The sequence below is a fragment of the Leptosomus discolor genome, chromosome 3 (genome assembly GCF_034619465.1).
Source record: "Leptosomus discolor isolate bLepDis1 chromosome 3, bLepDis1.hap2, whole genome shotgun sequence".
Lineage (NCBI taxonomy): Eukaryota > Metazoa > Chordata > Aves > Leptosomiformes > Leptosomidae > Leptosomus > Leptosomus discolor.
The window spans coordinates 10,378,701-10,394,213 of NC_141393.1; the positions used below are offsets into that span (position 1 = coordinate 10,378,701).

The following is a 15,513-nucleotide window of genomic DNA, read 5'->3' on the forward strand; positions in this document are numbered from 1 at the left end:
GCTGCTGCAGGGTGTGCGGGGGAGGTGGGGGTGCGTGTGTCTGGCCGGTGTGTATATAAGTAGATACAGAAGCACACTCATTAACTGCAGGTGAGATTTGCAGTGAGAACTCTTCTCCGTAAGACAGTGTGGGTACTGTGTTTCAGCTTGAACCGAGGTCTGTTTGATCCTTGCTATTGTCTTCTGAACTACACACTTGCACATTAGTTTTTGGTTTGTGGGTTTTTTTTTTTTTAATTTTTTAATTAGAAAACTCTTGCTTCTTGAAAGCTGCAGCACCTGTCTTGTAAGAAAATTTGCAGTTGTAAAAACTTTGCTTTGGTTTGTTGTTTTTCGGGTTTTTTTGTTGTTGTTGTTCTGCTGAGACTTTTCATGAACAGGGCATCGGCAGAGGAAAGAACTGTTGCCTGCGTGTTGCATCTCACAGAAGCTGAAATCCTGGTCCTATTGCAGGGGCCAGGGTGTCACCTAGTATTTCTGGTCTTAACTGATGCTGTGGCACACCTACCTTGTGCAAAGATCTCCATTTTTTACTGTGACTATTTTGGTTAACAGTTAGCTGCCGATGCAATTGGGTGTCCCAAACCAATGGAGAACCAGTTCAGGTCACATCCTTGCAGCCATCTGGGTTGTTTAGCAACCGAAGGGTATAAATGTATTTATATGCATATAATGTATTGATTCTAATATAAAACTTCTGATCTAAAGTATTTTGAATTGCTGGATAAAGGGATTTGTTTGAAGAGTGTATAAATAGCTCTTGAAGAGGTACAGCTTCAGAATGTACACAGATTGTGCATTGTGTATAGACTACTCTGGCTTTTCCTCAGCCTCTACTTTTGTATTAAAGATATGACTGAATAAATCCTTGAAATACTAAGGGCCTTCTGCACTGTGATGAAGCAGAGTTGTGGTTAAAAATGTCTTTAAATTCAGTGATGAGGGATAAAATAAAAAGACTGCATCTAATTTCTTTTTGCATTTGAAAATATGGGATGTTACTATGCAGTAAAGGTATTTTGGTATGAAAATTGTCTCATGTAGCAAATAGCGAACACATAATAAATCCACTTACTCACTTTGCAGCCGCTACAGGAACATAAGAGAAGACAACTTGCTTTTCAGTGTTTATATGCTAAAGTTTTTTTTTGTATACTTCAGAAAAAGATTAAATTGTTGGTAGATGTTTTATCAACAATTCAAAATGCAATTTTTGTTCAAATGCTTGCTACAGAGCTCCGTTTCTAATTGGTTGCTTGCATCGCAGTGCCAAGACCATAAGCTGGTATTGATGCAGTTCGGTTATGTATGGAATTATGTGCAAAGGGAAGTTTAATTTTTAAATATGCACAAACTAATTTTAAAATCCTTCCATGTAAAATGAAGTTAGAGGCTAGTTGTGGTGGACCTATTTATTGTATGTTTGGAAATAAAAGCCACAGTTTTTGCAGTTTAACCATTTATATTTTGAAGCCTTCAGTATTTTACTGTGTTAAAACCAAAACAAAAAAACATGTTACCTTGCCGCCCTTCACATGGTCTTTTACTCATAAAGATGCAACGTTTCCCCTACGTGGTTGCGCTTTTTTTTCCTTCTTTTTTTTCTTTTTTTTCCTTTTTTTTTTTCTTTTTTTTTCCTTTTTTTTTTTCTTTTCCTTTTTACCTTCCTTTCTCCCCCAAAATACTACATGCCTTACACAGCTTTGCTGTTATGGAAGCTATGTGTGCCAGCCACCGTAACAGGGTTTGACTCTAGGTTTCCACATAACCTAAAAGATAGATTCCTTTATGAAAGGGATTTTAATTAATAGTGCTACAGCTGGAGCTGGGTGCCTCTGAAGAGGGACCCTGAACAAAGAAACCCCTGGGCAATTACTCCCTTACAATCTAAGTTCCCCACCCCTCATGCGATAACTCGGACCAATGGTAATATTAAGGTCTGGGATCTTCTTGCTTTTTATTGGTTTGATTTGTTTGCTGTTCTGTTACTAAGTGGTTGCTATGTGTCATCTTCTTACACAATATCACATCCTCCCAGGTTGGTTTTGGCCGACTCCGTAGTTAGCGATGTTGTAACACAGTTGTTACAGTTCATATACCACGATCTATAGGCTTTGTCTACTTTAGCTATTAATATTTAAGCTGCTAGTTTTGTCTGCTCTAGCTATTATTAATGTTTAAGCTGTTAGCTCCAAGTTTCCACTGACTTTTTCTGCAAGATCGCATCCCCTTTGTGCGTCCTGTCCCCACAGAGCAATTTTTCCAGCCGTGGGGTAGAGAGATTCCTGTTGTGAAGAGGTGACATGGGTTTGTTAGAGCTTGGCTGTCCTGATTTCTGTCTCGACTGCCTTAAGTAGTCTTCCTGGTCCGTGCAGTTCTTAGTGTAGCTTCAGGGGTTGTTGTGCTTGAAAGCAAGGGGCACATAGAAGCATCCTTGGTGCGCACACTCTTGACGCTTCAGACTTGTACACTTGTCAGTCTGGGATGAAAATACTGCTGCTCGGTGCTAGTGGAGGGTTGTTTGCTAGTCTGTGCTAATACAAATTACACCACCGACTTCAGGTTTAAAGATTTCCATCCTCTTCTTGTGGACCTTTAAAATGAGATCCTGACTCCTCTGCAGTGAACTTCATTTATTGATGAGACCGTGTTGGTTGCTGCTTGCAGACCAGGAGTTCTTCCTGCCTTTTGTCCTGAAGCCTGCTGACTGCAGTGTGAAAAGCGTAGCTAGGGCTAGAAGTAACTTCTTCGCAGGAATCTGGTTTTGGCTGTGAGGTGGTTGCCACCGTGGCATTAGCCCTGTGACGGCATTACTGAGCAGGACACTACTGATACTGCAGTACAGACCTGCTCCTGCACCCAGCGGTCTTGAAGTTTGGCAATAGAAAATGCCGCCCGATGGAGGTGTGCTGCAGTTCAGTCTTTTAAGAAAGTATTTTTAAAGTATTGCTTTCAGATCACGTTGAGACTCTCTGTAAAGGTGGTGTAGGGTCTCACCTACTTTCAACCATTAGAGCCACGCTGAAAGATCTGAACTAACAGTGTGCTGAGCAGCGCAGCTCGGTGCAGTGCTGGTTTAAAACATGGCTAGTGGGGAGGTGCAGGTACTGCCTGGAGTGCTCTGCATAGCTCGGTATTCTGTGTACTGGGAGTGAAACTGAAAAAGACTAACTTCACTGCTCAAGCAAGAGTAAAATACGCAAAAGAAAATAACCTTTCCATTAGTTCTGTGAGGAAGATTAGTTATAATTAGTTGCAAAACTAATTTTGAACTATTGAAAACCAACATTAGAAGTGAAGACTTAAGCTACTGAGATGCCAAAGTGTGTCTATAAAAGTAGGTATTATTAACGCAGCTGTTCAGGGAAGCTGGAAGATTTTGGGCATTTCAGTATTTGCCCAGCATTCACAAACATCTTGCCTTGATTGAAACAGAAAAAAATGTTGCAACTTCATTCCATGCGTCTTTCCCTCATTAGGACCCATTTATCCCAGCATAGCGCTCAGCCAGGCTGGCTGTGCTGTGGGGTGACAATTTGGGAGGCTCTCCTCTGTAGATTTCAGTAGAAGGAATGGAGACCTTCTGCTCGACCTGACTGGTGAGCCTGTTGCATCTGCTGGCTGGGGGCATTGCTTTGGTTTTCTGTGAAGCCTCCAGAGTGGATCTGGCAAGTTAAACTCAGATCCACAGAGAAGTTTAGGGTTTAACAATTTGAATGCAGCTCGTTTTTAGCCAAATTCCCCCTGCCATCTTAAATTGGAGTAGTACTACTATTAAAGCAGATCTTCACTATTAAAAAGATCAGAGAGCTTTTAAATCCTGTAATGACACTGCACTTTGAAAAGAACTTTTAAGTTTTACAAGATTTTTTCGTTGGTTGTTTTTTTACTCCAAGTCTTCTGCATATGTCCAACTAATGGTGGGTTTATGGTACACTTAGAAATCATCCTAGGGTCTGGAATGTCCCCCCTTTTTTTTGGGGGGGGGGTGTGTGTAATAAAATTCTACATGTTATTTGGACTTTTAAAAATAAGTCTATAAATACTAGCAATACGCTGTTTCTAAAACAAAACTTCCCAAAACTTTGCCTTCCCACTCCGCTCAATATTAAGGATTGTTTGTTGAAATAAGTTCCCTAAAATTCTGCTTACGTTTTACCTTTGAACAGAATATGCATTGAAGCATTTTCAGTCTTTCACAATGTAGTTGTTTGTTTGGTGGTTGGTTTTGGTTGTTTTGGTTTCTTTTTTGCAAAGCTGTTTATGGTGTTCCTTCTACAAAGGAAACATTTCAGTAATTTACATTGCTGATTTGAACTTTTTAAAACTTTCTTCCATGGGTGTATTTTCCCCTCTAATCTTAGTGGAAGAAAAAGGCATTTCTGTCTAGCTCTGCTGTCTAAAACTCTTACCTTGCTTTAGTTTTCACCTTTTTGAAATCCAAAGCAAATGTCAAAAGTCTGTGGTATTTGCTTTCCGCCAACACAGAGTACAGTAACATATTTAGTTCATCAAAACTCAGTATTTCACAGTCGAGAGCGCACAACTAAGGTGAGAAATGATGAAATTTGTAGCTTAAAACATGCCAAGATAGAAGGTTTTATTTCCTCCGTGCACCATTTTCACAGAACAACCACCTGCTGAGCGTGGCCGTGTGTTGGGGGAGCGGGTGCGCAGCAGTGTTGGCACGGGTGGCTGGGCACCAGGAAGGGCAGGAACGAGGAAATGACTAGAGGAAACGAACACCCCATATTTGTGCAAAACACCCCGGAGGGGTTTCCGGCACCCCTCGTTTCCCAGGGTAACAACAGAAGGCAAGGCTACTTCATACGATGCAATACGCCTGAAAACGGTCGGCTAAAATTTGATTTGTCTCCCCAGGGATGCTGTCTGGTCAGTTAGGAGACACAGTGCCATTTTCTTTGTGAGACCCCCCCAAACACACAGACTGTGTCCAAATTCCTATGAGGGCTGGACTCCACAGCCTTGAAGCTGAACTGAATTACTTTGTAATCTCAAATCTGCTAGTCCTTTTCTTGGAAGAGATGAACGTGTTCATGTTGGACTGAAGAGAGGAGTCAAAGGTCCCTCAGTTGTCTGGGCAGACAGTGTTTACAGGCAGTAGGGGCTAAGGTGGCCCAAAGCATCTGTCCAAAAAAGAAAGACCTGAAGTGTGGAGCCCTTCCCCTTTGGAAGTATTTTTTTTTTCCCCAATCTGTACCTTGGACAGGGCTGTGAAACTGCTACTGAGGGAAAGATGATGCATTCGCCCTTCTCCTGGGGTAACAGCACAGACCATTCTGCAACACGTTCATCGGATGTTGGCAAAGGCAAAGTTGAAAGCCCAGAAGAGAAGAGGGCCTCTGGGGTCTGGTGCATCAGCCAGTGCTACAGACTGCCCCCGCAGGGCCCTCGTGTCTGAAAGCATAAAGATGGGGTTTGTTCTTTCAGTTGATTTCTATAGTGTTTGTTTATTACTAACCTCAACTATCCATTTGTCATTCATCGGCAATTTACTATTTTGTGAGTTTATGACAACAACCTATTTAATGCGTGTTTAAGTTTTCTGAAAGACTGACAAGGGGAATTGAAAATTAATTCAAATCCAGCGTTAAGTGAAAAAGTGAAACCCGGCTCTTGCATCCACATGGAGTTTTCAGCCTGGCACTGCCGAACTCGCTCTAGGGCCAGGGAAGCTGCTGAGCCACTTTCAAATAGCACTTTTCCAAATGGCCTGTTACCACGTACTGAGTAACCAAGACACAGTTCATCCTACGCTAATAGCACTGAGGTATCATAAACATTACTGAAGTTGTAAGTTATTATAGCAATTGTAATTTCACTGCTGAACAGTTTACTAGATTAAGGGTTGGAGTCTGCCAGCACTTTACAGTATTTTTAAGAACAGAATAGGGACATCATTAAATTAACTGACTTAGTTTTGGAATCTCCAAGTTTGTTCCCTGCTTTTAACACAGAGCATCAGTCGCAGTGCTTAGCAACTCTTTAAAATAAAAAGCCATATAAAGTTCTCATATTCAGAATGGCCAAAGCAGTAAATAGATTAGTAACTCGCCTAGAAGTGATTACCACTGAGCAAATAAAGCTGTTGCAGGTGGCAAGGAAGCGCCATGGATTATCTGAATGATAGTGAAGTGCATCCCCTCTGACACTCAAGCACGCAGGAAGATGGGCAGCATAGTCAGCAGTTACTATAAAATTTTAAAAGGGCAGCAGTTCACAGCGTTGTGCAGTGTAAGTGCTGAACTACACCGCTGTTAAGCTTTAACGAGCGTGGTTACATGTGGTGTGTCGGTAGCTGAATGAATCCAAGATGTCCTGCTAAAATCAGCTTCAGAGAGGCGATTTATTTCAGTTAGAAACCAATGCCAGAATAAAACGTTTCACTGACTCTACCCATATCACCACAGGAGGCTTTATCAGACAGAAGTTAAACCAATTTTAATTTCCTAAACCCCGGCGAAAGCCACCAGACATAGAAGACTCCTCTCATTACATTCAGCAGTGGCAAAGTAACAGATCTCAGCTGATCCAGACTGGACCAAGTATGAGGAGAGATGGTGACAAGGCACATGTCACAACACCCCTGGGTGTGTTTAGACTTTGGCAGGGAAACAAGGCTTTTGATCAAAGAGGCATTAAGGCCTGAAAGGTCAGTAGTTCAGGAGAGTAGCCCACCTGAGTATCTTTAAAGTGTGATTGCAGATGGACTCACTGTAACAGACGTGACCCTGCAGCAAAACTTAGCAGGACAAAATTACATCTTTGACTTCAGAACTAAACAGGATAAATATCTTCTAATAATGTGGCTTTAGGTACCTTGTATACAGTAGTATGTCTCGTTCCTAAAGAACAGACATGGTATATAGTACCAAGCCAGTAACAAAATGAAGGTAAACAGCATTCCATTCAAAAAAAAAAAGAGAGAGATTAAAAAAGTGCATTTGGTTCAACGCTACTGAAAAATTTTTGTTTTAGGTTGTGCGTAGCAAAAATTTGCTTCTTCCTTGGGAGTGTTATATATTGCATGTTTCCATTTGATGATGCGGTTTTCAAAAAGAGGTTACAGGCAAAAAGATGACCATGTCTGGAATCCGGTGATACAGAAAGCTGAGCAAAAAAGAAAAACTAAGTTAATTTTTTCCATCCTAGAGTAAGTTAATCACTTGGCATATTTTAGTCTTAACTTTTATACAGTTTTCATAAAATAAAAAAAAAATCACGTAAGGAAAAAGAAGGACATAACTAGGAAGATAAACGGAAAACATCCCACTACATGATTTAACTAACTTAAAATCAGAAATAGCAACGTACATTTCCTAACGAGCTTTACTTTGAGACAGCAAGCTGTAGGGCTTGTTCTTTCCCTTCAGAGGCTACTCCAGAAAAATATTGTCCATTTACCTTAACTTTGTATCATGATTCTTTTTACTTTTACTCAGTCTACCTTGAACCACTTCTCCTTTGCCTAAACCCTATCTCTGTATTTTACACATTTCCAGCTACTGAGATCCCACCCTCATCTAACTCACTGAAGAAAGCAGAACTGAATTATGAAGAAATAAGTCTCTTTTGATGTTCTCCAGCCTAACATCTTGTGCTTATGTACAAGGTTCCCAGAACGGTTACACGTCTTCATTGTCCCATGCAGTAAACAGCATAAAACAGAGCAGTGAAAGGGTGCCCCAAACTGTGCATCCCTGCAGCAACAGCAGTTGCTCAAGTTTATTCTCCACTGAGGAAGGGACTTTGGGTGAAGAATATTAATCCAAAATACTTCATTAAAAACAGAATGCGACTGAATTTTTTTTGAAGCAATGGCAAATGACAGAATTTTCCTTCCAATTTGCATTGCTTTAGCAAGAAAGAAACAGAGCTTATTAAGGCCTGTTTGACCAAAGACATAAACGCACCAACAACGGAGTATTTCCATTTCATTTCTCTATACGTTTTAGAACACCGCCTAAAAACAGTAATGTTCTCAAATCCTTGTAATTACAACATCAATTCTGCTTTCCTCCTTAAGTAGCTCGTGTTTTCTCCTCAAGTGAACAAACCAAATCTGAATCATTCTGAATATCCGAAATGCAAGTTTGAATGCGGTTTCTTCTCTACCGCCTTTGCTTCTAATGTCTCCCTTACCATATATTTTAGGAGCGAGTTACAGTCATCATTCTCAGTGATCGACATGTTGATCCTTCTACAGACACACAAATCTTCCTTTGTCATCAGAGCATCCTGACTACATTTTATGTATCGCTGCTCTCTCAATCAATAAGTAATTTGGCCTAAAGTCCATCTTACGTAACGAATAACCTTATATTTCAGTATCCTCCACATTACATTGCTTTGCATTCAGTACATTATATTGTACCTTTTCTAAAGCTGTCAGGTAGGTTTCAAAGAGCAAAAACCAACTCCACGTCCAAACAATTATGTCAGGACCAAACGATTACATTAGGACATATGCTAGAACAGCTGGCCACAGCACAGAGGGACACATAAAACAGACTCTCTGGTACTCTGAAGTGCTCTGAATTGGTTGCAGAGCAATTCTTACCTTGGTCTGGATCACTCCTTTGCAGTCATTAATACTGAATCCATCAAATCTGAAGTCCTCGTTATCTCTAACATTCGATTCATCAAAAATGTCATCCTGGCTTTCTGAAAAGTGCTAATAAAACATAATTTAACTTTTCTTTACAAATTTCTATCTGATCTCAATGCATATAACCGGAAGAGAAGTTTCCCTCAACAATAACCAGTAAATTTTACTTTCTGAAGCTGCATTTTGATTTATCATGTGCCCCCCTTGCATTAAAACATTTTTATGCCAAAACAAGCTCTACACACATGAATCTAATTGTGACTTAAATTAATAAAAAAGTCATTTCCAATTAAAATTAGCCTTAACTTACACAAGAAAATAGCTGAGAAATACAACTTCATCAGTATTGCTAAAAGCAATACAATTTTCCAGTAACAGAAAAGAAGTAATGACGTAAGTTTAAGCCACCCGGGCATTGATTAAATGCCAATGTATCCATGGGCAAGACAGGAACAGAAGGGGAGTTCAACTGTCTTGAGAAACGTCTCGTATTCTCTCCTGTTAAGGGACAGCTTATAAAAGTGACTTCCAAGTGCAGAATAGGTCCTATACCTTCAGCACTGTCATTCCTTTGTATATAACCTGCATGAAAGGTCAAATATGTCCATAAAATCAAAACTGAACACAGTACTGCCCTTCATGCTTCAGCAATCAAATTATCAATTGAAACAGTTACTCCTGAAAACCACACGTCAGTAATTCTTCCCAACTAAATAACCAGGTTGAACACTAAACCATCTCTGCTTCTCATGCATCTGCACGTACAGCTTACGGAAAAAGAGGTTCACAACCAAGTGTTTATGCTGGCATACTAGCAAACCGTTGTTCAATTACCTTTTGATTTGCATCTATGCCAAGAACACTCAAGAGGTTTTCTTGGCAATGAGATTTACTCCAGGGATGTCTTAAGCTGAGGGTATCATCAAAGTCTCTGAGTGTTCTCCATATGTTCCCAGAATCAATGCTGGGAAAGAAAACGCATTTGAGGTCATAAGGTGTACAAAGTTTCCAGTGAATGTATATAACTTAAGTTACTTTCACTACGTATAGTTGTGTACTGGCCTACCTTGGTCTAAAAAGCAACTTGAAACTTTCTACATTCCCTCAAACTATCAACCCAAAGTACTAATAAGCTTGCACGAAAATTAGCGAAAACAGTAAGTCAACATAACTATATGTTTGGGCTTCTCAGATAAGAAGCGCATTAGAAGCATATTTCAGAGATTGTTACATGACAACAACTTTTATTACTCAACTCCTTCTGTGAAATGAGGGCAGATTCAGCCCTATTAATCCTTCACTTTGCATTTTCTGTCTTAAACCTTTCTCCTTACTATCAGTCATGCTTCTCCACTGCAGCAGCCTGCTGCTCAGGTGGGTGACCTGCATCCGCTCTGGACCCGTAGGTACTACAAAACAAGCCAAAGGCACGCACTACTGTGACAGTGAGAATTAACGAGTTCCCGCTATGTAGTACTTCGGATTCTTACCTTGCATTCATCCTGTACAAATCCAGTTGGCTTTTTGCTTAGTACAGGATGCCTTTATCTTAGTTATTCACGGCAGCAGATCAGGGCTTTTTTGTCTGTACTTGGCACTCTGCTATAATATGGCAGCCCCTTTTACATATACTACATCATATTTCTCCACAAGTCTGAGGCTGATTAAAATGTAACACATATACAAGGAACTTGCCGAAAGGATGCCCCCATTCAATGTTTAACTACATTTCTTGTGATTCTTATAACATTTCCAAAGTATGGTCTGACCCAGATTTCTAGATACAAGGCCCCAGACGTACACAAAAATACTGTTCAGTAACTACAATACTGCTCAGAAGCTGCTGATCCTTCAAAAACGTTAAGAGAACGCTAAGATAATGATACTAATTGCTATTAACATAACCCCAGGAAAGAAGCCAGATGCACCACAGATTCTGAAGAAAACCTGGTAAAAATTGAGAAGAAGTTACCACCTGAGAAAACTAGGGAGGGAGAAAAACAACCACAAACGAGTAGGTTGTCAGTAGAAGCAGCAGCAATGCTTCTGCCTCAGATGATGGAGAAATAAGTCGGTTGTGTTGTAAAGAAAGGACAAGCGAACAGGAAGAACAGGCTGCCAGTCGAGTGTTCTGGCATTCCAGAGGCTTAGTCATAAGAAGGCACACCAACAGCAGGAAAAACCCTACAGGAATTTGTAATTTTGATATATTCCCCTCCTTGTTTTCCAATGGCTAAAACACAATCCATTTCCTTTAACAACACAACACAAAACTGGTAAGTTCTCTGTGCTGAAGAGCATAGTGATTAAAAAGTTTTTAAGTTCACCTGCAAGTACCACTGATTTTTAAATTATGAAATAAACAGTGTCATTGCTGAGGAACTTTTAAGGTTTTTTTAAACTGTTGATCTAAACTCATTACCAAAGTTGAGTCTTCGTAAGTTCAGGAATCCCAACATCTTCATTATTTGCACCAAGTACTTGATCTAAGCTTCTTATGCTCTCTCTGGACTGTGATACAAAGACGTCCGGAAAGCCCAACTTAAATATATCCTCATAGCTGTGGTTTGCCTAGAAAAAACAGAGTTTTATTACATATGTTATACAGGCCATCCCCACAGTTCACGTAGGACCTAGTCCAAAGACTACGTTTCTAGAGACTGTATTATTGATTGGTTTAAAAATTTGTATTAATACTAATGGCAGAGAGGGACTGAGCCCATAGTTCTGTGGTTTAAGTATTTACCTAGAATTCGAGGAGGAGAAGCAAGAGTCCAAGAATTTCTGATGAACTTTAGTCTATAGCTTCCCAGCTACTAAGTTACAGGCTGATTTGCCTATCAGCACTCAAGATTCCTTCTTCTGCTCAGCTAATTCAGTCCAGGTCAAAACTGATGCACACATCAATTCAAAAGCTTGTTTTGCTAACTTAATATCTGAACACACCTAATTCAGCCAAACGTAACATAACTACTAAATGCTATAGTTACCAATAAATACTTGCACTGTGTGAGTCTGCACAAAAGCTGGGGTGAGTATGTGTCTCTACCCTTGCATTTGCACCAAACTTTTTGCAGCCTATGTTAAAAATCAGAGCTAGATTTACATGTTACTCCTCCAGCAGTGATGAGGAGGAGGTTTGGAGGACACAAAGTGTAGCTACACAAGTGATCCAAACAGGCCTACTGGAAGTAAGAGGGTTATCTGAAGACTAAGAAATACCTACACGAGGAAGAATGTGCATAATTTACATCCTAACCTAAAGGGATGTTATCATGCCATCTGGTCCAGAAGCTTTGTCCTTTTATTCCTTCAAAGAAGGAATTACCGTGGTTTTCTAAATCAGACTTCAACACCCTGCCGAAGGACTGCAATCCAGGAGCAGCCATATTGTGTGAAAACCAGAGAATGAAACCAGTCAGTTTGTTTTCTTCACCTAGCAATCAACAATTTATATCTGAAAAACCTAAGTATGGATACTCCATGTTCTGACAGTTTCATTTAATTGTAATTCAAACAGCTGAAATAAATGGAGATATTTCCAGGTTCATTATACTGAACTCAGACAAGTGCAGTGAACACTGAGAGAGTACGGAGTTAATCTAATGATGAGCGGGCAAAATTCAACAGAGCTGGTAGAAGGGTTTGGTACTCCTGAGCATGCTTCTAGAAACAGAATTTGTGCCCCATGCTGCTCCCTCCTGAAGTAAGGCCTTGCTAAACTGCCTGCCCTGAAAGGCAACTGCTGCGACATTCAAAGACTGCTGGGTAAAATCCTTTGAATCTTGCTCAAAAGGTCATAATACTTTAAACTGATCTGTAAATTATTTCAGTAGACTTAACTTGCAACAGGGATACTCTATGGAGGAGAAAGATGTCTGAGAAGCAGAATCCTGTGAAAGCACACTTGCTAAAGCATACATGGAGAGTCATGGTCAAGGAAAAAACCGTTCCAAGTAAGTACCAAAACCTAAATGGGAGGGGACCTAAGGAAAAGTCAGGCAGCTGCTCCTGGCTTTGGGGTGGGGGGAAAGTTCCAGCCACAGAAGTGTGAATTGAGGGAAATACGAGGTCTGCCTCGTTTGTAATGTCTTCTTAGAGCCCACTGATGTTGCTCCGACATGCATAGAAGTCACTGGCTCACAGTTCAGCCAAGTCAGAATAAAAAGGCTAGATTATTTTTTTATTACCTTTATTACTGTCTACTTCAGTGGCTGTTTCTAAAACAAAATTTGGGTATATTTGCATTTACCTTGTGGCTTTGTACTAATTATAAAAATATGAATGCACAAATTTCACGTCCGTGCTTTTTCACTAAATCCTCTATATCCTATTACATCAGAAAACACTCCAGTGCTTAAGCAAGCACACTAGTCCCTCTCACAAAGGCCACTATTTAAAGAACACATGAAAAATCCTCACAGTTATTCAATCATGTAGGCAAAATATCCATCTGCTGCAAGGAAATTAGTGATTGTTTTCATCTTAAAATACATGATTCTGTTCCAGACTAACGTAGTTTAATTAACTGAAGCATTAGATATTGAAGATCAGACCTCTGACCTCAGATCATCTCTAGAGGTCCCTGACAGCCTACCTGGATTTTTTTCTATTGACCATACAGAAGACAGAGCCACAACCTCAGGAGTTTATGATCTCAAACAAGCAATACAAAAAGCACAGGGGTGAAGGATGAGCTACACTTATATTCTACACCCAAAGAAATCTCCAACAGCTCTGCAGCTGTTTCCCTACCCTGAGACAAGAAAAGATAACTTGAAACTACAGGTATGAAACTAAAGGTATGGTTAACTTAGCTCGTACTGGACATTTCCTTTTGCCTTTAATAAATGCAAAAATAAAGAAAAGGCTCCAGTAAGATTAAGATCTAATGCTTTTGGAAAGAAACCAAACCATCTGCTATATTCTATTTCCACTCCAGTCATTACATACTCTTTTTTTCTTCAACACAAGACTTCTTGTCCCAAATTTCCAGCATTACGAGCAATTTAAATTCTCTGTTTATGCGTACCAATAACCAGGTACCTCATGATCTCCACTCTATCAGTGCTGGACAGCTTATCCCACGTGCATCTTTGTGCTTTCCCTAGCAACATCTCTGCAACAGTTGAAGCTCCCGGGCAAGGGCAAGAAAGCCTGTCTCCAGAAAACCCTCAGTTCCCTAGCACATTGAACCCCACCTAACAGGCAACAAGCAGGGAGCTATTACTGCTACTGATTAACCCTGTGGAAGTCTCAGTCGATTGCTCTCTTTTTTCAAATGTTTTAATTTAGGACAGAAGTCATAAGAATGAGTGTGTTTTGTTCTGTATTTGTGCATTCTTATTTTCCTTTTGTTACTTTGCTTGGCTTTGGTGATGCATGTTTGGTAAACATGGAAACACATTAATCGCAACAAGGTATAACCCTTAACCTGAACATTTTTTTTGTGCTGATGAGGACACATGATATCATTTATTCAGATATTAGTTCTAACATTGTATGGGACCATATAACATCCCCTGCTAAAAAATGAATGATACTGAATTATTTCTATTCAATTTTTTGTGTCATTAACTTCCATCCACAACCAGTCTAAAATTTCAGAAAGACTACTGGATTATTCAGGTAGTATATTAAATAACAAAAGTTATTGCTTTCGCCCATTTTTAACTCAATGTTATGTTGGCTTACTTCAATAAGCTTGTAGGCAACTCACAGAATTTTGGCTGCCCTGTTTTTGTTACCCACCTTCCAGATTTTTTCTTTCCTATGCTCATTCTTGTCTAGCTTTTAAATTGCTTGTGCTTCAGGGCAAAGTTCATCGTTTCTACGAGCTTACTTATTCCTAGCATCTAGAAGCAAAGTAGCTTGTTACATTCTTTAAAGCTTTCCAGCAGGATAACTTAAGTATTTGTCAAACACTGTGAAGAAGTTGCTTTTGTTCCACTTGAGTTAGCTGCGAAGTAGCTTGACAGTTTCTCTCCCTGTACAGCATTATCCTCGACAGAGGAGACATTCAGACACAAATCCTGAGATGTAGGAAGCAGTAACACAAATATTTCTGGTCTCTGGTTTACTGTGAACACATACCTCATTTAGAAAGCTCGAAGCCTCCTGTATCCCACTGCGTAGAGACGGCTCAGAACAAAAGTGACCAGCAGAAGCGCTACAACGTTCGCTGCTTAAGTCCGTACGAACGCTAGAGGTTTTTGTTGACTTCACCAAAACTTCAAGGTTATGACTGAATCTCTCTGATTTGTCTAAGGACTCCTTGAAGCCTTCAAAATCACCCCAGGAACCGCTGGGTTCTGAGGTACTATAACTGCGCTCAGAAAACCCCTCACAACTTCTCCCTTTGCTATTCACTATGGGGAGGCTTTGCTGCATTACTTCAAGATTGATCATTTCTTCATTATTTTTCCTCTCATTCAAGTTACGATCATTTTCATCGAGACACGTACCACCTACTTCAACTGCTAGGTCTTCCAGAGACATCTGGTGTGATGTGTCTGTATTAGTAAGGCTTTCTACTACTGACAGGTTCTGCATCTTTGTTTAAGAAGAATTCATCTGTTGGAATCTGTACTGCAGAAAAAAAGCTACCAAAGTTCAGTTGCATTAGAAATCTGAGTATTTCCAAAACAGAATCAAATTCTTCATTTCACCCCAAAGAATAATAATACTGCTAAACCAAAACGGGATGTCCTTCAGCTCCTCCTCCAGTAACCAGCATGTGCATGTTATTCAGTCTCACTTTCTGTGTAGGCTATTAGCCTGCAAAGAAAGAATTATAAGTAAATACTTCTGCGATAAGGGTTGTGCAGGAATAAAGAAAGATAGCTGATAAGGTAGGAGAAAGAATGCTCAGGTTAAAATAAACA

General features: G+C 40.0%; 1 protein-coding gene across 1 annotated transcript; it reads right to left on the bottom strand.

The window, feature by feature from the left end:
* Positions 1-6,944: 6,944 nt before the first annotated feature.
* Positions 6,945-15,185, bottom strand: CLBA1 (clathrin binding box of aftiphilin containing 1). Its single transcript, XM_009957366.2, has 5 exons — positions 14,723-15,185; positions 11,052-11,200; positions 9,464-9,593; positions 8,582-8,695; positions 6,945-7,131 (listed from the first exon to the last, which is right to left on the bottom strand). Exons 1-5 carry the CDS (start codon positions 15,179-15,181, stop codon positions 6,952-6,954), a joined length of 1,032 nt encoding a protein of 343 aa, XP_009955668.1. The 5' UTR covers positions 15,182-15,185; the 3' UTR covers positions 6,945-6,951.
* Between the last annotated feature and the right edge of the window lie 328 nt (positions 15,186-15,513).